Source organism: Mauremys reevesii, linkage group 11 (assembly GCF_016161935.1).
Source record: "Mauremys reevesii isolate NIE-2019 linkage group 11, ASM1616193v1, whole genome shotgun sequence".
Taxonomy (NCBI): domain Eukaryota; kingdom Metazoa; phylum Chordata; order Testudines; family Geoemydidae; genus Mauremys; species Mauremys reevesii.
Window position 1 is genome coordinate 14,916,109 of NC_052633.1, and position 27,744 is coordinate 14,943,852.

The following is a 27,744-nucleotide window of genomic DNA, read 5'->3' on the forward strand; positions in this document are numbered from 1 at the left end:
TTAAAAAATCTTCTTGTAAGTACATGGCTTTCCTATATCCAGCTAAGCTACGTAGTGCCCAAAAGCAAAACATTTCTATCCCGGGACAGATTTAGTCCAAATGAAAAAAGAAAAGGAACAAGGACACTCGTGTTAGCTGAATAGACATTACTGCCTTTTCTTCCGATGCCTTTGTTTCCTAACTACCTGGTATATTTCACCTGATACAATTAATGGCCACTGTATCACAATATCTTGTTTGGACTATAAATAGGGTGACCAGATAGCAACTGTGAAAAAACGGGACAGACGGTGGAGGGTAATAGGCACCTATATAAGAAAAAGTGCCAAAAAATACGACTGTCCCTTTAAAAAAGGACATCTGGTCACCCTAGCTATAGACAAATACTGTTTTCCCTTAAACATGTCTAACCAATCTCTCAGTGTCAGAATCTGTGCTGCACCTCTAAGACGTACAGCACAGAAACTCACTGCCCTGGTGGAGGGCACAGCCAAGGATGCTTTAAGCCACTTCTGTGCCCTCCTAATTTGGGGCTGAGCCACAGCCACCAGCATAATTTAGATACCTCTGGGGCCCTGTCTCAATTGTTGTGTCCACCCTGGTTTTCTGTATGGGTGGCAATGATGAACGGAATCTACAATGTTCTGCATATTGTGGTCCCGTCCCTGTCTTGTGCCTTCCATCCCCAGCCCTGCCCCTTTTCTGGGGTTTGTGAGGAGGTCCTGGAGAGACAACCTTATGACTAGCTCATGGCCTGCACAGGGAGAAATCTCCCTCCCCCCGCCGACACAAACAGGGCTTTGAGGGTCCTTCTTTACCTGGCATAAAGGGGCCAGGATGTGGTGAGGATCCCATCCTTGACTTTTGGGCCTGCAGTCTTAACTATGGGCTGCATTCTGATATATCATAGGAAGGAAAAAAAAGAGAAAGAAAAGGAGCGGGGCACGAGCCACCATTCTGTTTTTGGTTCTTTATATATTCCTGATCACCTAACATACTGTTCTGGGGCTGGATCCTGCTCCCACTGAAGTGAACGAGAATTTTATCATTCACTTCAATGAGAGCATGACCAGTCCTTGTTGTTAATAATCCAGAAACTGGTTCCTCTCCACCATCAATGGAGGACAAGATAGCAATAGCCAATGGGGCAGGTGTTGTAAATGGGCATATCTCTGTTGGCTTCAATGGAGTTACTTTGATTTAGACTAGCTGAGGATCTGGCTCAGTTAATGGAAATCATTGCCTATCCTAATGAGAGAGCTTCAGCTGTTTAGGGAGTTCTATATTTTTCATTCCTGTTTGCTGGATGTACACAAGAACTCTTCTCTGTGCAGGCCTGGTGGGTGATATGCACATCATTTTTTTTTTTTGCTCTATGTTTTATAAATTGAAGAATATTGTAAACTTTGCATTGAATGAAAAATATATTTAATATAAAACTAGAGATTTTTTAAAAAGTCTTTAAGCTCCCTTGATTTTCAGAAACTCACAGGTGACGAACTACACTCATGAACATCACTGGTTGATTTACCTGTTTGGTTTTTTTCAATAAGGACCTTTTCTTAACTCTCATGCCCCTCAGTTATTATGCATTTCTAATGTAGACATTGTGTTTAAAAGCCAGGCATGGCGCACTTAACTCCACTTACATACAGACAAATAAATATTAACGTACTTTGCTCTTGGGCAGGTGAAACAGATGTCCCGATTTTTCAAAATAAAAGTAGTTACATAACATAACGTATTAATCACAAAGTGCTGAAATACTTTAGATAGTTCAAAGTTCACATAGGTAATAACCAGTGTGACATCCTAGCAGAACAAATGCATATGTTACACGTAGCATACACTATTATATAACGTAACGCAGAATAAACAAACTTTGTTTTTGACTTGCATCCATACTTAACATTCTGTGCACGAAATGTTGGAGACTTAAAGTCAATGGGAATTTTGGATGTGCAAGATCAGGGTTAGATTTCCAGTCTGGACATTTGTGAGAAGCATTAGATGTTGAATAGTTAATTGCATTCGTATCTCTAGCTCCTAGCCTTATGCCCTTACTTTGCAATATCAAATTAATAGCACGAAAGAGTAACAGGGGAGCTCTCTGGCTGTCACTCCAAGCTGAGAATAAAGAAAAGCTCTTTGCATTTTATGATAAATGTGGAGAACTGGCTTAGCCTCTTCCTGGACATTTTTTGGCCAGATTTTGCTCAGACAAGCCTATCTGAGGTTAATAGCTGGGAAGAGGTAGGTGTTGAAAAGCTGCAAGTATAGATAAAAGCAAACAAGACAAAAATATGCTAGTGAAATGTAAGCGATGGGCAGTACGTTATTTTGCAGATGGGTACAGCTGCATCTGAGTTTTGGGCAAAGGACTGGTCCTGAGGCTCTTAGGGCCAGAGTCTACAGGGATGACTTTTTTAGTAACAGGGCAGTTTGTGGTGAAGTGGGTACAAAGATAGCTGTGAACCACCTTTACATGCCCCCTCCCAATCCTAGGGCTGTGGGTGCTGGGTTAGTCCCAAAGTACAATTCAGTGTCGTTTCAGGGCTGCTCCATGTTGTGCCATTATGGCAGCCAGAGATGAGCTGAATGAAGCAGCTCTTCATCCAGGCTCTTTTCTTTGGTCATGCCCCCAACCCTGGGGGTCAAGGTGAGGGTGACAGAGAAGCCACCACACCAGCCTGAGCATGCCAGAGTATTTCCCATGAAGGTGCAATGCTGAGGTTGCAGATTGGGCTGGCACTGAAGCCTTTGTGTACTGGAGAACTGGGCAGGGCAACTGCATCAGGGGCCTTTGTCTGGCCTAGAGTTAATGCAACTGCACATGCACTACAAAAACAACCCCATTTATACACCCCCATACTACATGGGAACATGCCAGGCATATTATGATCTGATAACTCATATAAGGGTGCATCTATCAGTTCTGAAAAGAAAAGCCATGACAATACTGAGGCATGTGGTATGTTGATAAAAGTCATGCTGTACAAGAAATCAATCAACATGTACTAAAAACAGTTGATCAAAAGGGACTCCACTCTACCACTGACAGCCCACATTTTGAAATGTATGTAAAAACAGGCTATTTACACCTCTTCTGCTGGTTGTGTGACACCCATTGGTGTAACTGGGAACTGTGCCCTCGCATGATCTGAATCTTCAGCTGGGGAAATGCCAGCTCAAGGGAGCTACATCAGTTTATATCAGCTGACGTTCTGGCCCATGGACTGAAGCTGTGTGTCATCCTTAGAATGTGGCCTGTTTGAACATCGATACTTTCTTAACGACTTATCTTTTCAGTGGAGATGCATAGATATTATTCATATCAAGTGTGACATACTTGATGACAAGACTATGGGCCTGATTCTGATCTTATTTACACTGGTGTAAATTAGGAGCATGGTAGCTCCCTGTAAATCAGGGACACTTCAGTTGTGTTAGTGAGATCAAAAATCAGGCCTTATCACTTTCCATATGAAGCTAACATTGGGAAGCACACTCGTACTTGGCTGCTATTGGTATCCCCGACTATGTGATTCCTGTGTCATATGATGGCAAAATGAGCATATACAGCCATGGTGTAATGTCAGATCATGTAAAATGTAATGTCAGGGAATGTAATATACTATAAAAATAGCAGAAGCAATGGGGGGGTGGGAGGATCAAACTATGTGTTTTTTTAAAACAAAAATAATAGAATGTCAAGATCCAACGTCTCCTTGGTAACAAGTATTAGGTTTCTGAGCTGAGTTTGGATGGCTGTATGATACTTGAAAATATAATATCCTCTTAATAAAGGCACTTTTCAAACAAACATCACTGCTTTTAAAAAAATGGCATTACGATCAAATATTATTATAATTATTTCTTTTGTTGAGAAAAAGGACAGCTTCTCTTTAACGAATGGTATGCAGACATTAGACATGCAAACACAGAAGAAAAGAGATAATTAAAACAAGGTTTGTACAGGGTTTTCCATTTCATCGGTGCTGAATTTTTCTAAAAAACTGTCATATGGTCACTAATTGGAAAAAGAACTGATGGAGCATCTTTTAGACTGAATCATTGTTTTGAAGTAAATATAAATTTTTCAAGTGTGCTGATTTGATTTAATTTCACTTTATTTTTGAAAGTCCAAATGTTACATTAGCTTAATTTATTTGGACAAATTTGGTTGTTTTTTTTTATTTCCACATTCTCCACATTTGCTAGAGGTTTTTTTTTTAAATCAAAATGAAAGAAAGAAGGAAGAGAAAGAAAATGGTTACAACGAATGAAAAGTTGGAGAAGAACAGAATGGATACAAAAACCATGGAGAAAGTACGGAGTGGGGAAGGGATAAAAGAAAGAAAGAAAGAAAAAGAAAACCCTGATTTCTAACCATCTTTTTCTTCTGTGTGATGAAGCTTGGATGGGTATCTTCGGCAGATGCGCCATTTACCAAGACGCTTGAAGAAATTCTCCTCTTCATCTCGCCCATTCTCCAGGCCACTTCCTGGTCCACCTTCGGACAGCTTCACTGCACTAGTGAATTTCACCTGAACAAATGAGGAGACAAGACTCATGTTCTGATGTGTTATGATTTCTCTACCAACTTTGCCATAGCAATGCAGCACTTAAGAACAGGTAGTAGTGTGGTACATTATTATAGCAACAGAACAGGAACTGTGCCCATATGCACCAGGTGAGGATATTAAGTATTCTGTAATTTGGCAAGGTAGCCATTCCCCTTCTTTCACAGGGGTTCATACAGATACAAGTAAGGAAAAAGCAGCATGACCAACTAGTAAAGTACATTAAGTATATTCAGAGGACCCAGATAACTCCCTGAGTGAAAAGAACGAGCAGGAGAAATGAAATGTTAATTACACTGACACTTCATTCCTGTGACACTGTTCATATGGAGGACCAAAGAAGGCACAATGACAAATCTCTAGACAGCGTATAACAAGAATGAAACATGGAGCATATTTAACCCAGTTTTCTTCACTTCCCCAGAAGGAAGTCTTGAGATGCTGCTAGATACCACTCATTACACTCTTCCTTTTCTGTTCTGTTGCTTAGACGCACATCCCCCCGCTCACTGCTATGATAACATCATTTTACTGCCATCCTTATTCTATTACCTCATCACTGCCTCATGACTCATTGTTTACCTCTCAGCCTCTCAAATCACATGCATCCTCACAAAACTGTGTCTTTCAGCTGTTCCCTAATCTTTCCAAAGACTGACTGCTTCCAAAGCTCCTCTCCAGTGTATTTCTAGTGTGTCCCATACTACAGCACTGGGTGCTGCTCAGAAAAATACAGAAGGAGAATCATTTCTGTCCACTTATGGACCATCACCACTCTGTTCCTCCCTCCTCTCAAGGGAAGGGAAAAAGTCACCTGCCATTTTCAACCTCTTTCCTTGAGGGAGGATCTGTCTTACACTATGCTACAGAGACAAACCCTGCTGCCTCCCCCATGGTGTGGTTATGCTGGACTTTGGGGAGAAGCAGGATTTGGGAGGTCTGCACAGGGGTGTGCAAGTGCAGTTCCACTGGATCTCTGTGCATGAAAGCACGCAGGGCAGGGAGGAGCATGGGTAACAGACCCACCACTGAACGGACTCTCTGGACTTTCACTTCTGTGAGGGCTGGAGTTGGGGAATGCTAGGACCAAAGAGACTACTCCTGACTTTTGTCTGGAACAGCTTCCAAGGAGCAGCTGTGCTACAATTCCATGGGCCAGAGGAAGGATTTCTCTTTCCCCCACCCCCATCCGCACCTTCCTGCAGACCTCCTCCAGTCAAGGTGTTATGCTGGATGCTGGGAAGTATATGCTCCCAAATATGGAAAGACAGACTCCTCCTAGCCTTTGCAGGTGAGGAGTTGCACCACTGCGGGCACTCTAGCGAAAGCCCCAGCTCCTGAGGGTTTTGTCCCTGGGTCCCATCAGCTGCAATATCCATGCTGATCATAGTATTTTCTCTGGGAGCTAGAAGTGATCTATGAAGTAGCCAGACCCTATCCCTTTATCCTCCCTACTAATCTGAAATGACACATTTACCTTGGAACTTTGCCTGATGAAAGACAGACGGTCTACAGAGCTGATATCCAGGAGGTCTTCCACCCCGTCGGCCAGCCCAGAGAGGGAAGAGCGTTTCAGCCAGTTCCCTGATGCAGATAAAGCCAGTCAGGACAATTCTGCAATTGCTCCAAGCTGAATACATCAGCAATACAGGCATATTTCTCTATAGCACTGAAACAGTCATACCATGACATGAGAAAAGGGTAAAGGATGAGGCATGTTCATGCTACATGCATCAAAGATCATAGTTGAATTAATAACATGCAAGGCTGTTTTAGGATTGTAAAATTTGAAAATCAACATGGGTCAGTGAGAAAGGATAAATAATATTTATTCTTCCTTTCTTATTGAAGTCTGCTTGGAAAGCTTCTCAGAGAGAAAGGAAGGATGGTCCAATGATGAGGGCTCCAGTCTAGGACTTGGGAACCCCAAGTTAAAGTCCCTGCTCTGCAATAGACTTTCTGTGTGACCTTGGGCAAATCACTTAGTCTCTCTCTCTGTCTCACTTCTTCATTTGTAAAATGGAGAAAATAGCACTTCCCTACCTCACAAGGCGTGTTGTGAGAATAAATATATTAAAGATTGTAAGGCACTCAGACACTACGTGTCTTTGCTATACAGTATCCAACACACGCACAGAACAGATCTATTCTATCTGCACATGCAGTACATATATATAATATAAAGGGACATACATTTACCTATGGGGAGTTTGAGTTTCTTTCGGAGCGAGATCCGTCGGGAGCGGGAGCGAGAGCGCCTGTCAGTGGTCGTTCCAGAGTGAGCAGTGGTGCACTCCGACGTGTCCTGCTCTGACTGGCTGCTGGTATCACTTGCTGCACTCTGCGACTTGAACATCTTTCGCCAGAAGTCTTTGCGTCCCAGAACCGCCCCTTGCATTTGCTCATCGCTGCGAGAGAACACAACATAGGGTTAATAATACCTCACTGTGGTTTGTATGCTGCTAAGTACATTTGAACAAGTTTCCCCCTCTTCTAACCTCTCTTTGTTCCTTGGCATATGTTACTCTAAGAATTTAAACTTATTCTTCTTGATGTAATTTGTTAAGATAGACAATGTTCTCAATATTGCACAATGAAGACAAATTTTACCCTGGAGAGTTCACAGTCTAAAAAGTCATTCTGTTTTTCTGTCATTATGCTAAAGCAGCGTTTCTCACACTAGGGTCTGTGGATCTGTGGACTCCAGGGAGTCTGCGAGTCATGCCCAAGGCCACTGGCCCCGCTGATCAACTCCTCTCCCTCCCTCCCAGTCCCTCCGGCATGCCGGGGAACAGCTGTTCAGCAGCGTGCAGGAGGCACTGGGAAGGAGGGGGATGAGCGGGGATGGGGTGCTCTCAGCGGAGGGGCGGAAAGAGGCGGGGAAGAGGAGGGGCAGGGGTAGAGCGGGGGCGGGGCCTTGGGGGAAGGGATGGAGTAGGCGCAGGGTCTGGGGCTGAGCTGGGGGTTTGGGGGTCAGCGTAAAATTTTAAATCATAATGGGTTCTTTGGGTTGCTAAAGTTTGAGAACCGCTGTGCTAAAGAATCATCCTCTATCTGGTCAAAGTGACCACTAAGGTACCGGACTAATGCTTTTCAAGGCTGCGTCCCTTACAAAGTGTTTGTATATCAAAAGATCATTTCAATACTGTGTGTAGCTATATGAAATCACAATTCTTAGTGATCTTTTAGAATAGTGACACCATATTCTGCTGCATACCTGAGACCTCAAAGTTCTGTGGCAGGACTGTGAGCAGAATGGCTAATTCTAATTTTTCTCAGGAGATTCAAATTTTCTGTTCTCTTTACAATCACATCATCAAAGGAAAGTTTCAGAAAGTTTCATATTCAGTTCAGCATAAAACAAGCCTTTCTGGACTTTCCTATTTCTGTATTCTGGATTTTAATTGGCAAATCTATCTCCACTTGAAGAGAATACAGATTTGAGAGAGATAAAAAGGCTGGGCAAAAGAGCTAACTACAACATTCAGATTTCAAAGCCAACCTCTTTTTCATAAGTTTAGGGTTTAGCCTTTATCTCAACAAATCTTCTTTTGCTACAGAAAGTTTGAGTAACTTCTGGACTAAAGGATGACCCTGGAACATTTAACAGAGCAGCACACATAAAACAATCACCCTTAAACACTGTCTATTTTTGACTTAAAATAACTAGATTGTTCCCTCATTATTTGCAGTATTCCCTACACTTCTCTAGACTTGATATAGGGAATACTGCAAATATTGAAGAAAAATTATATAGCTTTCTAAAGGCTTGTCTAAACTGGAACTTCCAGGAAAGTTAATCCGAATCACTGCCAAAGTGAATTTAGCTAAACCAAATCAAAGTAATTTTAATTCTGAACAGCAGCATCCACACAGGGATTTAATGCAATCCACTTCAAATTCACACTTTTAGTTATTTCGGATTAATTTTCCTGGACGTCTCTGTGTAGGCAAGCCTTAAGGCAACTGAAATGTTTCTAAGGGTGACCTTCTGTATAGCTGCAGGTATCTCTCCATTGCTTGAGAGCATGAGTAATATTGAAATAGTGACCTCCGCACATACAACCAAAGTTGCAAATCTATTGCACAAAATATACACAAGCTTCCTTGTGCACCTCTGATCAAATCAGAAATTCAGTGAGTGTTTAGAAATGGGCCCAAGGCATAATCCTTGTCCCAAAATCTAGATCCAAGCTTCTCTTAAACTCAGATGGGTTCAGATTCAGTATATTGCTCTTCACCCACATCTGCTTACAGTGCTGAAGGACTCATCTATTGCTGAACCCTGTATTCCAGCTGTACTTATATCAGTGATATTAAAGACCTTATGGATGTAGGAGAGTTATCTCCTTTTGTTCTTGCCCACCAGCATAAACCAGGCCACCGGGCCCCTCAGGGTGGAATGTTCAGCAGTGAGAAAGCTCCCATGGCATAAGATGACAAAAAACCCATCTGTAGGAAGACCCATTTGAGCCCAGAATGTATCAAAAACTGGGCAGTGTTAGCCTGGGAAAGGATGTGACTAAGTTTATCAGGGTAAGTCTATTCACAGCATCTACTGGCACAGCTTCTATGGACTAAAGCTACGCTGCACCTGACATAAACCCTGGGGTAAATCCACCCCCAGAGTACAGCATTGCACCCTGGTGCAAGGCAACGTTGTTTGCACCGCCTTGCACCATCTGTGGTGTCTCTTGGCCCACAGTCTTTAACCTTTCCCAACCCACTATTTTGAATGTTAGAAACAGGCTTTATTTCATTACTGGCACATCATTTAAAGGTGTGGGTTACCACTCTCCTAGGACATGATGATTTAACCATTAATGGGAAAGCAATGCCAAAAGAAAACCCTCTCTGAGCCACATATTAGTCTTGCATTACAGGTTTCTAAGAGTAAAGAGCAAAACAAGAACTGAAGAAAGATTGATAGACCAGTTGGGACACTAGTCTATCAATAAAAAGAACAGGAGTACTTGTGGCACCTTAGAGACTAACAAATTTATTTTAGCATGAGCTTTCGTGAGCTACAGCTTACTTCTTCGGATGCTCACGAAAGCTCATGCTAAAATAAATTTGTTAGTCTCTAAGGTGCCACAAGTACTCCTGTTCTTTTTGCGGATACAGACTAACACAGCTGCTACTCTGAAAATTGGTCTATCAATGTGAGATTTTCAAGAGCCCTGATTTTGCTCACCATATACAGATCTTTGGACTGGGCAAAACCTCCAAATATATCAGACTAAAATATCAATCAATTCACCATTCATTTGCTTTGCTTAACTACTCTGACCATGTTTGCTAATTAGAAAATGTTATTTCCCCTTAAATCAGGGCTGGGCTCCTGCACAATCCATCTTCTCCCTCTTGATCTTGCAATGAAGTCATAATGTTGCATTTGTGATTATACAATCATTTCCATGGCAAAAGAGATTATTCTCTGCAGATTCAAGTAGATCAGGATGAGGAGGAAAGATTGAGAGAGAGAGAGAGAGAGAGAGGGAGAAATACCCCAGCTGGGGCCTACTGTCCCACCACAGGATATGAACAGCTTCCACTGAAATCAGAAGATCTGTTAGGTCTTCAAAGAAGAACAGATACAGGGAACTACTGCTGTCTTCTCTAAAGACACCCATCTTCACTACTGATGACTAAAAAAGCCAAGGAAGTTTCCACCAAAAAAAGAAAACTGGAAAAATATGACAGATAATGCAAGAGGCAGCAGTAAATAACTAAGTTTAATTTAATTACAGAATTAATAACAACAGTCTTCAAATATGTTAAGGCTGTTATAAAGAAAACTGTGATCAATTCATCTCTATGTCCATTTAAGGTTAGAGAAGATCTGTAGCAAGGGAGATTTAGGTTAGATACAAGGAAAAACTTTCTAATTGTAAGGATAGCTAAGTAGTGACACAGCCTTCCAAGGAAGGTTGTGGCATGCCTGTCACTGGAGGTTTTTAAGAACAAGTTAGACAAACACCTGTCAGGGATGGCCTAGGTTACTTGGCAGGGGGATGGACTAGATGTCCCTTCCAGCCCTCTATTTCTATGATTATTCAGTTCATTTAGGGGGACAAAAGAATAAAATCAGTCTGACTCAAAAAAGGGAAAAACAAAGAAGAGGAAGATGCTAAAGCTGGAGGGGTTTTTTGAGAATTGTTACTTATTGTTAGACTGTAAGTTCCTTGGGCAGAGATCATCTTTCCATTCTGTATGCATACAGCACCTAACACAATGGGTCCCCAGTCTAGACCTGGAGCCTCTAGGCATTGCCCCAATACAAATACAAAAATAATAATCAGAAAGCTGGAGGTGCAGCTCTGCTGATAAGGCAAGTGCAACAACCGCAGGGTCCCGTGGGTGAGAAATGAACCAACCATTGGATGAATTAAGGGGCATGTAGTTATCCCACCAGTGTAGTTTTCACATTTCCTGTGGGAGCAACAGCGTAGAATGTTGAGAGCTACCTGGCCTCATGTTTGGAGCATGGACGCACGAACCGGGAATTGCTCTGATGATGAGAATAAATGTTCTATTTATTGCTCTGTCATTGTTAAAAATGCATTGGCAAATTTTGTTGCAATTTCATTTTGTGCTGCCCATTTTGTGATGGCCTGTGGTGCCAGCTTTAATTTATCTTCCTCTGAAATCAAGTTTATGCCCTGTTGTCCTTTTGGTGGTACGGAAGGTGGGCATTTGTTGGACATAACCTGTAAGTTCAGCATCAGCTAAACAAATGCTCAGTACATTTCTTGTATTGCTGGCAGAGAAGAACCCTAAATGAACAGCTGATTGCTACTTCCACAGTGGGGAATTCTCTGGTACAACACAAACTACTAAATATTTACTTACTGCTCTGGGGTCTGCTGAGGACGGCTGGAGATGTAACTACGACATTCATCAGGGGCAGATGATGCCTGGCCTTTATCAATAACAACACTTCCCACCTCGGATCTATGCAGACAATACAGACAGTCAAATAAAGTTAACAGATGGCATATCTTGCTTCTCATATAATCAACATTGTTCCCTGATCACTGAATCCAGCACTTCTGAAAAACAAATTTAAATGTGTGCCCCCATTACAGCAACTGGCCTGCCTATGCACATATCATCATCAAAAATGTATTGGGATGGGGAACTAAGGCCAAGATTAGAGACTTGCACAGGACTTTTTAAAAACCCCCACTCCTGCTGTTATGGCAGTGGGTTCAGCAGAACCTGCGGGATTCCAGTTCCGCTGCAGGGCTCTATGCTAGTCACACACAGGGCTCTAGCCAAGATTTTCAAAAGCTACTAGCAATGTTGGGAGCCTCATTTTGTGGGTGCTCAATCTGAGGTGCCTTAAAGAAGGCAGATTATCAGAAAGTATTGACCACATACTTTTGGCAATCTTGGCCAGTGTCGTCTGCGTGTCTCTGAAGCCAAGAAAATCATGCAACAAATCTGATGCTGCCAGTTTACATGAGACTAATTCATTTAGTTCCGTTTGAAGCTCCCTTTTTGATCCATACTTATTCTTTTGTCTCACACGTAAATGCAACACATCCCAAGACAGCATATTAAATTAATAAAGCAACCTAGGTTTCTTTTGTATCATGCTCCCCACACCTGAGTATAGGCATTCAGACCAACAGCTCTCAGCACCTCAAGGTACTGATGCTAATACTAGGCCATGTCCACATGATGTTGGGGGTGGGGGTTGCAATTATCCCTTCACACTCAACCTCCATCCCTCCTCTTTCTTTCTCCTGTTTCTCTCCTCTTACTTCCCCCTGAATTTCTGCTGCTTTGCTATCTTACTTCCTTTGTACCAGTTATTTCTGATCCACTTTTTTCATGGCTACTTCCACAGCTGCCTCACTTTATTAAATTTTAAGTGTGGCTTCTGTCACTGCCACACTCAAGTCCTGTACATCAGGAGCAGACATGTGCTAACAAGACGAAAACAAACAACCCCTTGTACTTTCCTACATCTGTGTTTGTCGTCAGATGTTTGCTGCGTGCGTGTGTTCTCCGTGTGTGCTGTCCCAGCTCTGCGCAGACAGCTGGCACAGTAGAACTCGAGCAAACCGCCCACTGACCACAAAATTCATTAAGGTGCAAAGGCACTTGGTCAGGTTTATTGCTGACAAAGCACGGTGCTAATGCCCCAACTCAATGGTTACAGGTACACTAACATTTGTATGCTCGTGACAATGGACCATCTCAGTTAGTGTTGAGACTTTCCACTATCCCCTAGGCCAGACAAAGATATTGCCTCTGAGATACATCTTTATACACCAGAACACAACAAGTTATGTATCACTCTTGACTTATCCTTAAAATGGGTCAACATGTTCCTGTTATCTTTGGGAAATTTGTTTATCAGGGTGTTCTGGTACCTCCCTTCTGGAATGTGCTTGCATGTTTTTTGCCCAGCACCTCTTAGGAATATGTGTTTTTAAAATATCAACACTATGCTTGCCAAATTCTGTGAGCAGGGCCTGCCTCTTGCTCACAACTTAACTTGGTAATATAAAGCAAAGTTCTGACCATTACTTTAGCCCAGGCCTCAAGCCTCATACCAGGCCTCTGACACAAGGCCTTATGTTTCAGGTCCTCTTACTACAGTGTTCAGCATAATAAATTATACAACAGTATATAAATCATTCAGACACAAATCTCTCCCAGACACAAACTTTTTGCTCCCCGGGGGTTTCAGATCCTGCTCGGTTGTTTCGTCTGTTTTCTTCCCCGGAATTAACTTTTCAGCACTGTCCAAAAGGGCACTCAGTGCCACCCTTCTAAAAACATTCCCATGAGCCTCCTTGATAAACTGGACCAATTGCCGGATGTCACAGTACAATCCCTGAATAACAAAGGAGAGAGAGAGAGCTGTGTTACTCAGTTTGCATACAAGCAGGGAGGGAAACATATATTCCTTTTGTATACAGCCAGGGTGATGCACTAGATCATGAAGAACTGCATATCTCAATAATTGTGTCAGCTGTTGTCTGAGCGGCTCTTTACTTACAGGTTTATGTTTTCTCATTAAGGTCAAATGTTTCTCTTTGTAAGAGGAAAGTCAATCCAGGAGCCAGCTAAGAGACTCTGTAACTATCTGTGGCAAACTCTTTTGATAATGTAATCTATGAGTTAGTGATCTGCTTGATGGTGTATATGACTAGTTTTTAAATTAACATCATTATTAAAGGTGGAGCAGGGGGCTGTGAAGAAATAATTTAACTAAGGCAAGTTTGCAGCTGACCCTCACATCGATGCATATACTGTACTGGACAAAGGCTGTTTTAAATTATGCCAGGGCTTCTGGATCAGAGGATCTGGGAGCTGTGAAGATGATTTGAAGCCTTTTTTACCCATTCATCTAACCCATAATCTTAAAAGGCATGAAAAATCCTATTGAAAAATGCAGCATCTCAGATTTTTTCTTAATGATTTGAATGGATTACGTTATGACAATGGAGAGGGATGACTCATACATTCACCAGTCTAACTCCCACAATTAGCTTTTTGTTTTTCACTTCAGTACATTTGCATGCATAACTGTAGCCTCTGGGAGGAGTTGGTATGGAAAGGGCAGCCCTAGTTCTGAAGGAGAGAACCTTCCAAAGGACCCAACTTCTGTTTCAGGAGCTTTCTTGAGAGCCCTCGGTCTATTCTGAAAATCCCAGCTGTGGAACTGTGGCCAGTACTCTACAAACATCAGATTAGTTGACGGACTAGCTGGTGCCCTGACTGAGCTCCTGATTCCACAAGATACTTACGCACATGCCCATCTTTAAGCAGGCAAGTCGTCCCACAATAGGAAAATCCCAGACGTAGCCTTGTCACATTAGCCCACCATCTTTACAGAGTGTGTAGTGAGCACTATGCAGTCTACTCACATGTTTGAAGTTAGGCATGTGCTTACGTACCTTCCTGAATTGGGGTCTCAACTACCTACCTCTTCACCTCTGGAAAGGCATACATCTTCTCAAGCAAAAGCATAGCCATTGGTCCTAATTGAGCCCCTAGTAGATGTCTGCCCTCTTCCCAAAGCTAAACATTAGTTCAGTACGATTGGCAGCCTTTGCTAAGAGAGTTCCAAGAGAGAAATACAGAGGTACTGCAGGTTAGGACTGAGTTACCTTAGTAGGACTGTACTCAGGAAGCTTGCACAGCCCCTACCAGAATGGGGTCACATCCAGCTCATGTAAACCGGCATATCTCCACTGAAGGCAATGGAACTACTCTGATTTACCCCAGGTGGGGATCTAGCCCATTATTCCTAGCTCCAGTTTAGTGCTACTAGTCTTTCCTTTTCATTAATGTCAAATTCACAATTAAACAAATGGAGTCCCTATTTGAAAACACAGGGGATCAAAGACCAAACACAGTGTATGACCCTATACTGGCTGGGTCAGATTTGCCCCTGACAAGCACCTGAAGGTGCTTGTCTTTTTCTTAAACTTGTCTAGCTAGCTATGCCAATAAAGTCTCATTGAATTGAGCCCTGATTTTCAAGCCCAGCTGCTTTATGAGGGAGAGAGGAAATTCAACTTGTAAAACCTGCACCTAAATCCTCACCAGGTTTTCAGGGCTATGCAGTTCATGCGTAGTGGAAGCGCAGCGAGTGATCAGTGACTTGAACATGGCGCCGACAATAATACCTTCCACACTTTGGGCTGTAGACTTGTTGTCCACTGTGGTGAAGTTATTTCCAAATCCAGCCTTGTCTGCAAAATGCAAGCACAATAAACCACACAGCTTGTCTGAGATGTGTTAACAAATTACAGATTAAATACATAATTACTTTTAAAATGTATTAAAAGACATAAATCATCCAAAATCATATGTTCAATTTTTGTGACCCTACCTCATAAACAACACAGCAGATATAAGTGGCACAAATAAGAAGAGGGATAGAAAAATCTACCATTTGAAGAGAGATTGAAATGATCAAAACTGTTTATCCTCTCCCTTTCTCGCCTCTCTAAAACAGAGGGATACAAAATAACAAATGGAATAGGAAAGGCAATTCAGGCATCCCTGTTTCCCCACTCAGATAACACAGAACAAGGGGGCACTCAACTAAATTGAAAAGCAATTTAAAACTGATGAAAGGAAATTCTTTTTAACCAATGAAACTGCTCCCACAAGGTACAATGGAGGCCAAGATCTCAGAATAATTCAAACAACAGATTAAACATTTATATAGATAACGAAAACATCCACAGTTCCTTAGACAGGGCAAAAACATTCACAAGAGAGGGCTTATCCCTTGAAGGGATACGCCAATGTGTAGCTGATGGGTGTTAAGAAGAAACTTGCCCTGTGGGCTGGTTATTTCACAGTTGCCCACTATGGTGTTTCTTGCACCTTTCTCTGAAGTGACTGGAATCATAGACAAGGAGATGAACTACGTGTGTGTTTTGATATGGCAATTCCTATATTCCAAATGCCCACAATTAGCTACTTATGCATGCAATGACCAATGTACATGTACCGTCATCATAATAGTACATAGAACTGTTTGCCTAACTTAAAAAAAAATGGACTTACGCTGTATGCACATAAATCTGAATGCTCCTATACTTGTTTACATGATCAGTTTAGCTATTTGCTGCTTCACCTTAGGCTCTGCAGAGAGATTTAATGCTCAATTATATCTCCATTCAGAATAAACATAGAATGCACATTCCACTCCAGCTGGCATTTGGTCATGTTATTAAGCAGAAAACCTCGTGCTTGAGGCATAGTTGAGAGAAAATTTTCTTTCACAAAGCCATAAACAAACAGGTAGGATGCATTAAAAGAGAGAGCACATATGCTTCTCTAATTCCAATTGTACTGGAAATAAAAGAATTTATAGGGCTACATTTTGCCTTTAGAAATTCACTGCGACTTTTTGAAAACGGCAGCCAGCATCCCCTATGGTAGTGTCATCGATGAAAATGTGACTGGGGCTTGTGATGCCAGCTGTACTTACTGTCAGTGACCGGCTCCATGCAGAATCCTAGCAAAGCGTGAAGGAAATCCACTACATTATTGAGGGAATCCCTGTTCACATAGTCCCTCATGGTCTGCCGGAACTGCATTTTATCCAGCTTGTACAGCTTTGTAAGGCAATTCTGAGCCTGTGAAGATATTACAAAAATGAGAAGTATCTGCTTGAATTTTGGTGACAGTTGCAGGGTCCTTCAGGTGCATTTCTGCCCTTGTTTCACCAGTGCTGTGTTGTTATAAGTAATCTCACCTACTAATCAAAAGGTTCAAATACCACAACAAGCTATGGGCTTTCAGCTAATGCCAACCATGCAATTCAGTAATAGGAGCCATTACACCACATCATCTTTTGGAGAAGATGTTAAATCAAGGTCACTTCTGCCCTCCTCTTGCAGTCCTCCATATGGAAGTTAAAATTTCACTGCTGGTGAAATGAGTAGGAACCCAATTACCCTGGCCAACACTTACGGTATAAACATTGATAAAACAGACTGTGGTGTAGGGATGTCAGATTTTGAGCCTATAGCCCAGATCCAACCCTGTTCATGCGTTTATCTGACTCCAGTGACCAATTCAGATGCTGCAAATGCAAACTTTTATTTACAAAAATAATTCAGTGTTGACTCTTTACTGCAAAGTTAACTATTTAGGTGTGACCCAATGCAGTGAGGTATTAAAAAGCCTGAAATATCATCTCCAAGAGATGGGTGAATTGTCTGTTTCCTCACAGGGTGGTGTTGGTTCTGAAGCCCAATGGTAATACTGTGATTTTCTAATAACTTAGATGCACAATTGTGCATGCAATTACCAGAGTGGTGCATTCAAAACAGCCTGGCCAAATAAACAAACAGCAGAAACAGCAGTCATCCCAAAAATGCACTACAAATCTCTTTCCATAAAGACCCCAGATCAGCAAGGCACTTAGGCACACGCTGAACATTAAGCATGTCCCACTGAGGCTAACGGGCCTCTTCACATGCTTAAATTCAAGCATGTTCCTAAGTGTTTTGCTGGATCAGGGCTTAAACGATGCAAAACTTAATGGTAATTTTACGAAGTAATAGCTTGGTTGCTACATACCAGGCCATTCTGGACCCTTGCTCTTTGTGCAATCCTCCCGTTACCATCACTGGGTTCTCTGCCACCCAGTGATGGCTGCACATGACACTAGCATTGTAGTCCTGTCTCTCTGGTACCAGAATTTGGCCCTCTCCAAAGAGTGAGTTTGACAGCCCTAAGGCCTGATCCAATTCCCCCTGAAACAAACTGATCAGCCCAAGGGAAAGGCTCCCATTAACTTTAATAGTCTTTGGATCAGGCCTCTAATGCTCAAGAGTATACTGTGAAGTATTGCTGACTGCATCATGGATGTTATGTTTGCCTACACAGTCATGACTAGTATCTTCCTCGCTGCGTTGGAAAGGATTTTGAGGAAGCTTGTGCAGAAAGGCACTATATGAAAATAAATTATTTTCTATTTTTTTTTTTTTAGTTTCACATCCCTGACTCTGGATGTTTATATAGACAGGAAAACGGTGGTGCAAATTACAGTGAAATAGGAGAACTGGTGAATTAGGATTTAAAAAGGGGAAAAAAAACAAACCCTCAGCACACAGACATTTGGAATTGCCTGATAACTATTTTGTGCTTTCAGTTTAAAACAAAATTAATTATAATTTTTGTCTCCAGGAAAACAACTAGCTGAATCCTCTAATGTGGTGCAGCTGCTTTGCATTGCACTGTCAGCATAATCTGAATTTAAAGCTGTAGAAGCCAGTCTGAGGATCACACTACTGCAAAGCAGTGTAGATCTGTTTTAGGGACTCTGACGTAACTCCTCGTTCCTGCTGCTAGTATAGTTTGGACAAGGAAGCACTGCTAAGATGTCCCTATGCCCAGGGGCAGCTCCAGGCACCAGCGCAGCAAGGGTGTGCCTGGGGCCAGCGGCGGCTCCAGGCACCAGCGCTCCAAGCATGTGCCCGGGGCGGCAAGCCGCGGGGGCACTGCCGGTCCCTGCGAGGGCGGCAGTCAGGCAGCCTTTGGCGGCTTGCCTGCGGGAGGTCCCCGGTCCCGTGGATTCGGTGGCAATTCGGCGGCGGGTACACCGAAGCCGCAGGACCGGCAGACCTCCCGCAGGTGCACTGCCGAATCCGCGGGACCGGGCACCTCCCGCAGGCAAGCCTCCAAAGGCTACCTGACTGCCGTGCTTGGTGCGGCAAAAAAGCTAGAGCCGACCCTGCCTGGGGCGGCAAGCCGGGGGGGCGGCGGTGTGCCGGTCGCCGTGAGGGCGGCAGTCAGGCAGACTTCGGCGGCATGCCTGTGGGAGGTCCGCCGGTCCCGCAGCTTTGGCAGATCACCTGCAGACCAGCAGATCACCTGCAGAAACGCCGCCAAAGGCCACCTGACTGCCATGCTTGCGGCGGCAAAAAACTTTGAGCCACCCCTGCCTATGCCACACCAATCCTCACTTGTGTCTTCGGCCTCTTGAGGCCATTACAGCCCAGCATAAATTAAAGCAATTTTTTAACTGCCCAAACCAGAGCAGTGAGACCAGCCTGCACAGAGCAGCTTTGGAATCAGGGGAATGCAAAGGAGAATTTTAAACACATGACCTGCTACTTAGGCACTCTGTGTTCCATCCCTGGCTCAGCCACAGACTTTCTGTGTAAAACTGGGCATGTCAGGTAGGCCTTAATTTTTAAAATGTCTTTAGGCATTGCTTTGCTCAGTCTTGCAATGCTTAACTTATTTAGGAGCCTAAAGCTTATTTTCCAAAGGGATTTAGGTTCTTAAGTGCCTAAATTGCTTTTGAAAATGAGACTTAGGCGTTGCAACCCTGAGCGCAGCAATACCTAAATACCTTTAAAAATCTGGACCTTAGTCTTTGTGTGTCTGTTAAATAGGGGCAATACGTCCCTGACTCATGGGAGTCGCGAGGACTATGAAGCGCACAGCTTCTATGGTGATGAGGTCAGACAGGTACTTAGATAGGAAGGTCTGATCCAACACGCTGACAAAAGCCAGGATAAGAATCAGCAAGCAGTACCTTCAGGAGTCCTATCTTTTAAAGTTCTAGCCCTTATTCTCGGGATTTACAGCATGGATCAGTCTCTCAGAACTGGTAAAAATGCTTAGTAAATGGCAAGGAAACATTCATCAGAACTAAAAGCATGCAAACAAACTGCAAAGTAAACTGAAGGAAACAAATACATCTGCATTTTATAATGTAATCAAACACTTTGAGAAGTTTAACTGATCCTGATCTTGACTAGAGCTGGGCAATTTTTTTTTTCTTTGCAGCAAATATAAAATTTACTGGAAAATGCATTTTGGGGGGTTCTGAAACTATTCACGAATTTGGCAAACTGTTTCAGCTGACAAAATAATTTTGGAAATGTTGAAACAATTTTGAAAATGTCATTTTGATTTGACATTTGAAATGTTTCATTCAACCCAAATAAAAATTTTCAGCTTTTCATTTTGGCAAGAAAAAAAAATCAATTTTGGTTCGAAACAAATAGATTTTTTTTTCACATTTTTTGGTTTGGTGACCAATCCAAAAAATCAATTATTCGCTCAGCTCTAGCCTTGAGCTCATATCACTCAGAGGTTCAGGATCTACAGCTAAACGCTTTGAATTCAAGGCTCAGTATCAAAATACAACATGCTGCATGCACGTCTACTGTCATTTTTTTAACTAACTGAGACAGTAAGGGGGGGGGGAGGGGGAGATCATATAAAATCCGCCACTCTAGGCGTTATTTTTAGCCAGGTCTCAATCCCACCTCCACCTCCATTTTCGCAGGCACAGTCTACACTCGCTAACAAAGCCAATGGGAATTCTCATTGTAGCATGCATGATGGTCAGTAAAAAGTGTTTGCGAGACTGGGCCTTTAAAATGCACCTGTTTGGCAGGACACTGGGCACTGTGTTCCCATTGAAATCCCCTATACCTGGATTTTAATTCTCTGGGATGCAATCACAGCAATAACTGAGCAATTCTGGGCTCTTTATGCTGCTTGCATGGTATCAAAGGGCCAGAAAACTAGGTAAAGCTACCTCATGATGGAGGAGGGGGGTCTTTTGCTGCCCTCCTGCACAGACTGCAGCATGGGAGCATGTTTGGAGCACAGTGCACCCTGGCTATTCAGGGTTGCTGGAGCAGCCCATAAGCAGACATTCAAGACCACTAGACGGTAACGCAGGTCTTGTCTACACTTACAGATTTTTGTATCCATGGAACCAAACTGATATAGTCACCACTATAAACCTCCCCAGTGTAGCCATGCTGCACCAGTGTACAAAAGTGACTCGTGCTAATGCAGTATGTCCACACTAGGGCTTTGCAAATCTGCATGGCAGAGAAGCCCCTGGGGCTGTTCTAAATTGTCTTGTTGGGCCCGAGACACACCCCTAGCAGGGCCAAGAATTTGAAAGGGACAAAGCTGGCTTAAGCGGCCATTGTCTCCCCTTGGCTCAGCTGCAGCGCTCAGTAGGTGCAGCTGAGATGGGGGCCAGCATTTAATGACGAATATAAAGGAAGTTGTGTGGAGGGGGAGAGTGGGGGCTTCTCAACATCAGCAGACTCATTTCAGAAAGAAGGGGTTGGGGAGAACTGGAATCTGCTTTAGTTCTCTTACATTCTCCTGGAATACCTGGTGTCTCAGACGATCTCCAGAGAGCCCTCGGTGTCCTTCTCCGCAGCCATAAGCACAGCCCAGGGATTTCACTATTTTGATCAGCATCGTCAGTGCCAGCCTGTGGGTGCTTATGGGAGTGCTTTCATCCTAAGAACCGCAGAGGGGAAACGACACCACGTGACACTGAGGTCAGGTAACTGGAATACCTTTAACATTTGTTCAGAACATACCACTGCACATTCTTGCTTGCAAACAGTCCAATATTAGTCTGAAGAGCTAAGTAACTCTTGAAAGTCCTACTGACTTATCTATTCAAGCTCAGGGCCTAATCCTTCAAAAACTTGCTATCAGGTGCAATTCTGACTACAATGAGCACTGATGTCAATTCAGGTACTCCTAATATTCAGCTATCTGCCAGACAGTAAGGGTCAGATTGTGCTACCTGGACTGATAGTGAGTACTACTTTACTGAAAGTAGTCCCACTGAAATCCATGGGACTACTCATAAAGGACTACCGACACGAGTAAGTGGGGCAGGACCAAGTCCTAAGGAACTCAGGGATCAGAACCCTTTGCATCAAGTCAAGTAACAAAATGAAGTCTGTGTTGTCATCTAGTGGATAAGGCCTGGGATGTGGAGTCATGAGTTCTGGGTTCTATTCCTAGCTCTGCCATGGATCTGCTGTATGACTCTGTCTTGTCTCATTAGATTCTAGTCTCCTCAAGGTACTGTCCGTCTCTTGATGCTTGTTTGCACAGTGCCTCGAATGTGGGAGCATCTATGTGCTACCATAAAATAAATAATAAAAAGTAAAAAAATTCAGCAATAATTTTTCCTGTTTTAAAACAGCAGTTGTGCAGTATGTAAAATAGCACCTATTCAGGGCAACAGGAATACTTGTTTTATATCAAAAATGCAGCCACGCTAGGCCAATTAGGGCTGCTTAGCAGAGTTGCTTTGCTTGAGTAGGCACAGCAAAGGGTGCTGAATTCTCCATGGTGATGCATGCACTGGGTTTGAAGTGGGTACTACAGTGACACAAATGAATATGTCTGAGTGGTGCTTAAGGAAAAGAAAACCTAGCAGTTTCCCAAAAACACAGGGAAAAAGAAATTATAATTACTCACCCACATATACATACAAATACACACACACACAGACTTGACATAACTTATGTCACATGCATGTGTTCTCTATATTACATGGTACCCAAACATACCTTTTCTTGATTTTTATCATTCTTTTCATAAGGTCCTCCACCTCCTCCTCCGCCACCTCCATCAGCTCCGCCACCTCCTCCTCCACCACTTCCTCCCCCTCCACCTTCTTCGCCTCCCCCATCTCCAGTTCCACTGACTGGGGGGCCCCCGAATCCACAGGCTGGGCCGCCCGAAGCAGCCCCCTTGAGCTGGAAGGATCCCTCACTCGGTCTCTTTTCTGCTGATTCATTTTCCTTGTTCTCGCTCTTCCTTCTGACTTTCTCCACGCATGGCACCACGCCAAGCTGTAGCAGGCACTCGACAATGTTCAGCGCCACATCACAGATCCGGGAGCTGATGTCATGGTTCAGGACCAAGTAAACGGCCTTCAGAACCACCTAGAGAAAGAGGAAACAACGTGTTTTGGTCACACTTGTTTTCTGTATTATCATCATTTCATATTTGTATTACCATGGTGCATAGGAGCCTTAGTCATGGACAGCTTACAACCTAAATGTAAGTCAAGAGACAAGAGGTGGATACTGACACACAGTTGGGGAGCACAAGGAAACAATGAGACAATATTGGTCATATGGTAGGCAGTGGTTTCAGCACACCAACGGCCTAACCGTCATCAAGTTTTTGGTAGGCATCCCAGCAAAAGGGAGTTTTGAAGGAGGATAATGCATTTGTTTTGTGGGTGTTTATGAAGAGTTCCTCCCAGATGTAATAGGCAGCATGGGAAAAAGCAGGAATTTAACAAGTGGTTGATGGAGGATGGTGTTACAGGCCAACTGGAGGCTGAAGTCAACAAACACCTCGCTGGTGAATGAGAAAGGATAGAGAGGGTAGGAATAGGCTATGAAGGGCCTTGAAAGTGAAGACAAGCAGCTTTATGTTCAATGTGACAGAGGAGGAGGAGCCAGTGGAGGGATGCAAAGAGAGGGGAGACATGGTCAAAGCAATGGGTTAGGAAAACGATATTTGCAGCAGGATTCTGAATGGATATAGAATCATAGAATCTCAGGGTTGGAAGGGACCTCAGGAGGTCATCTAGTCCAACCCCCTGCTCAAAGCAGGACCTATCTCCAACTAAATCATCCCAGCCAGGGCTTTGTCAAGCCTGACCTTAAAAACCTCTAAGGAAGGAGATTCCACCACCTCCCTAGGTAACCCATTCCAGTGCTTCACCACCCTACTAGTGAAAAAGTTTTTCCTAATGTCCAACCTAAACCTCCCCCTCTGCAACTTGAGACCATTACTCCTTGTTCTGTCATCTTCTACCACTGAGAACAGTCTAGATCCATCCTCTTTGGAACCCCCTTTCAGGTAGTTGAAAGCAGCTATCAAATCCCCCCTCATTCTTCTCTTCTGCAGGCTAAACAATCTCAGTTCCCTCAGCCTCTCCTCGTAAGTCATGTGCTCCAGCCCCCTAATCATTTTTGTGGCCCTCCGCTGGACTCTCTCCAATTTATCCACATCCTTCTTGTAGTGTGGGGCCCAAAACTGGACACAGTACTCCAAATGAGGCCTCACCAGTGCTGAATAGAGGGGAATGATCACATCCCTCAATCTGCTGGAAATGCCCCTACTTATACAACCCAAAATGCCATTAGCCTTCTTGGCAACAAGGGCACACTGTTGAATCATATTCAGCTTTTCGTCCACTGTAACCCCTAGGTCCCTTTCTGCAGAACTGCTGCCCAGCCATTCGGTCCCTAGTCTGTAGCAGTGCATGGGAGTCTTCTATCCTAAATGCAGGACTCTGCACTTGTCCTTGTTGAACCTCATCATATTTCTTTTGGCCCAATCCTCTAATTTGTCTAGGTCCCTCTGTATCCTATCCCTACCCTCCAGCGTATCAACCACTCCTCCCAGTTTAGTGTCATCTGCAAACTTGAGCAGGGCAAGATTGCATTTACCAAGGGCTGAGAGATGGACATTGCAGTCACTGAGATGCTGGACTCTGACAGCCTGGACAAGAATTTCAGCTCTGTGGATGGAAAGTAAAGGCCATATCACAGAGATGTCATTCAGAAAGAATCCACAAGGTTTAGATATGCCTGGATGTGAAGACCCTTAGAGAGATCTGAGTCAAAGATGACACCCAGGTTATGGGCATGAGCAACAGGCAGGATGTTGGGGTTGTTCACAGTGGTTGAGAAGGCAGAGGGGGAAGTTCTTGTGGGGGTGGAAAGATTAAGAGCTCAGTTTTAGCCATGTTGAGCTTGAGCTAATGCCTAGACGTCCACAAGGCCACATCTGTGAGACAGGCTGAAATTTTAGTTTGGGCAGAAGGAGAGAAGGTCTGGAGTGGAAAGGTAGATCTGTGAGTCATCAGCACAGAGAAGGCAGTTGAATTTGTGTTTGCGAATGAGATTGCCCAGAGGCAAAGTATGGAGGTAGAAGAGAAGGGGACCCAGGACAGAGCCCTGTGGAACCTCCCCAGAAAGCTGGTGGGGAGGATGAGGAGGATCCTCCTAAGGACATGCTGAAGGAGTGATTAGAGAGGAGGGAATGAAAACCAGGAGAGGTCAGTCACAGTGGCCAAAGGAGGACAACATTCCAAGAAGCAGTGAATATTTTTAATGCAAGGGTTTGATTTTGAATGTCTTCTTCTCCCTTGGCTAATGTGAGAGTTTGGATTCACTAACTCACTCTACAGAAGGAAGAACGTAATGATCTGCCAGAGCCGGGATGGTGATGGGCTTTACTGAAATTTTGACATGGATGAATCTCTCTCCCTTCAAGGGAGTCTACGTCCCTCATGAAGATCTTATCTGCTGTCCAATGGCAGAAACCTCTGTATTAGCACTAGGAAATGACTCATGGTCTACTGGGTAGGGCACAGGAACGCAGGTCAGGAGACTTGGGTTCTAATCCAGTTCTGCCACTGACTTACTGTGTAAACCTGGGCAAGTCACTTCCCCTCCCAACTGACAGGGACCATCTCTTACTATGTGTTTGTATCACTGAGTATGTTAGGATCTGCAAAGCAGATACCTATGTGCTTGACTACTTCTGTTAATTTTAATTCTTACTAAATTCTGCTAAATGTGAAGGATTCATTTCAGCAAGTACACTGAAATGATCTCTCTTTTCATTAGAGCCAATTGCAAGGATCTGTAAGGCAGATGCAGTGAGAGGAGAGATGGTTACTTGAGGAATTCTCTGCTTCCGAACAATTGACAAGCCTTTTAGCATGCCAGAGGAAGGATCATAAATGAGAAGAAAGAGAAGGAAACATTCTCTGTTAAAATTTTTTTGCTTTCCTAGTTTTCAGTCAGAACTTTATGGGTGTATTCTCCCTTGGTGCACATGTATTACTCTCATTAAGAAGAATAGAAGTTGCATTACCTGAAAGACTACACCCTTCAATATTTTTCAAATGTACCCTACTGGTCTTGAATGACCTTTCTGCAGTGCTGGAATGGATAAGTATATAAAGAGACTATGGAAAAAAACTCAGGTTAGCTCAATGGCACAGCTGCATTGACAGAAGACAGCTGAAGCTTTTTTTGTTCCTTTGCCAATTACCGAAAGATCCAGCATGCCGTTCTTGTGGACGAAGTTGTTGGTGCCATCAATGTGATCTGTGTCCTCCAGGCAGCTGTAATTGATGCAGGAGTCAGTCAAGCTCCGTGGGAGATTGGCACAGGCCAGCGGCTCATGGGGCATCTCTGGAATGGGCACCTGGTTGCACAGCTTCCGCATGTGCTCGCTGAAGAAGTCCGCGTAGCCCACATTGAATGAGGCCAGGGTGGTGTTGAAGGTGGCCACAGTGATGGTAGAAATCTGGGATCGCACTGTAAGACAGAAAACAAGTATCTTGGCCTTTCCCGTTTTAATGACAAAATTACCCATTCAGGCTGTGCTGATTACTGTAATTAGTGCCACCGGCAATAGTGTAATTTGTTTTTTAATTTCTAAATATGTCAGCACATAAGTATCTTAGGGATCAATTAGAAATGTGAGCATCACAGCTCTCCAACTTTTAGTAAGCCTTTCAGATACGGAGCTGACCTAGTGCATGGCAAAATGCTCCCAGAACGAATGCAGCTCAGACATGAGGAATCTGCAGAGCAGCCTGGAGAGGAGAGCTTTGACTGAGATGTGTAAGCACCAGAGATGAGGGAGACATGCCTACGCTGGATTTGAACTGACACAAATCCAGCCTTTCTGAGGCTATTCAGAATTGTTCAGAGAGTGACTTCGGAAAATGAATCCCAAATGCTCACTTCATGCCACCCAAATACATCTTCCTCTACGAGCTGTGTGGCCTGGTAGCTCATTCACCGATAGATAGTGCCCTATTCAGCATGGGGGTGTAAGGTAAAAGACGGTGCTCCTGTGCAGGGAGCAGCAGGCAGGCGCAACACCACAAGCACTAAGAAGCATAAGAGCCTCTCAAAGGAGACAGGGGGAGCGAGGCTCTGTCCTCTCAACCCACCCCCGCAGAAGCCAGCAGAGCTGGATCCAATAACTGCATACTCCATCTTTCCAAAGGGTGCAGCAGCAGCTGTGCTCCCAGCCTGGTCCTGGAGGCACTTCAATCTGCTCCCCAAGAAGGGCTGTGGCTGCAAGCTACTAGCTAGCCTGCCATGTTTAAAACTAATACCAAACCATTTTGTGCCAGGCCTCCAGTTGGAATCTGGGGGCTCAAATGAACTAAACGAAGAAAAGAATTCCACTGAGTCTGAGATCTGCACTGGGTCTGCCCCGGAGGCTCAGTGGCATATCAAGCCATTAGGAGGCTCAGCATATGGTGCCTTCAGGATGGTGGTGACAACCTGCTCTACACCTCCATCTTTATGGACCCAGCTGAGCAATGTATTCAGCATCTGAGTGAGACTGGATGCAGGGAGACCCAGAGAAGTGATGACTGTGGGCAAAACAGGTGGAAGCAGTGGCAGAAATTAGATCAGGTGCCTAGATGGAACAGCTGCTTTTTGCTACTCAGGTTCTTCTCTTAGGGGCTATGTCCAGAATCCCATGTTGCAGCAGTGGTCAGGATGTTATCTAGTGAGAAGTGTTGTGTCGCAAACCCTCCCTGAGCCCTGTCTGGAGCAGAATGACTCAAGCACTCAGTTCTATGGCTAAGAACTGCATTGTTTCCCTTTATTCCTTTAAAACATGCTTTTAGTGTAGGGCTGGGTGAAGAGTGGGTCAATATTTGGAGGACATTTTCACAAAAACTATAATCTTCTCTTTTTTTCTTTTGCACATCAAAATTTTGAATGAAAAATTGCATTGCAATTTCAAATTTTAAACTTTTTGGCCAACTCTGTTTCTCTCCTTGCTAAAATCTTCAAAGCTCACTAGTACCTTGGA

General features: G+C 43.6%; 1 protein-coding gene across 4 annotated transcripts in view; it reads right to left on the reverse strand.

Annotated features, from left to right (window-relative positions):
• The window catches only part of UNC80 (unc-80 homolog, NALCN channel complex subunit), a 187,089-nt gene that overhangs the window by 118,231 nt on the left and 41,114 nt on the right, over positions 1-27,744 (reverse strand). For 2 of the 4 annotated variants that reach the window (XM_039494666.1, XM_039494664.1), the window contains exons 12-21: positions 25,951-26,219; positions 22,434-22,811; positions 21,214-21,360; positions 16,556-16,703; positions 15,154-15,302; positions 13,266-13,435; positions 11,437-11,538; positions 6,784-6,992; positions 6,062-6,168; positions 4,452-4,548 (exon numbers count right to left, since the gene is read on the reverse strand). In XM_039494666.1, coding sequence (XP_039350600.1) covers positions 4,452-4,548; positions 6,062-6,168; positions 6,784-6,992; positions 11,437-11,538; positions 13,266-13,435; positions 15,154-15,302; positions 16,556-16,703; positions 21,214-21,360; positions 22,434-22,811; positions 25,951-26,219 — 1,776 coding nt within the window. Of the gene's footprint in view, positions 1-4,451; positions 4,549-6,061; positions 6,169-6,777; positions 6,993-11,436; positions 11,539-13,265; positions 13,436-15,153; positions 15,303-16,555; positions 16,704-21,213; positions 21,361-22,433; positions 22,812-25,950; positions 26,220-27,744 lie in introns of all 4 variants that reach the window. The other 2 variants (XM_039494667.1, XM_039494668.1) reach the window with 2 other exon arrangements.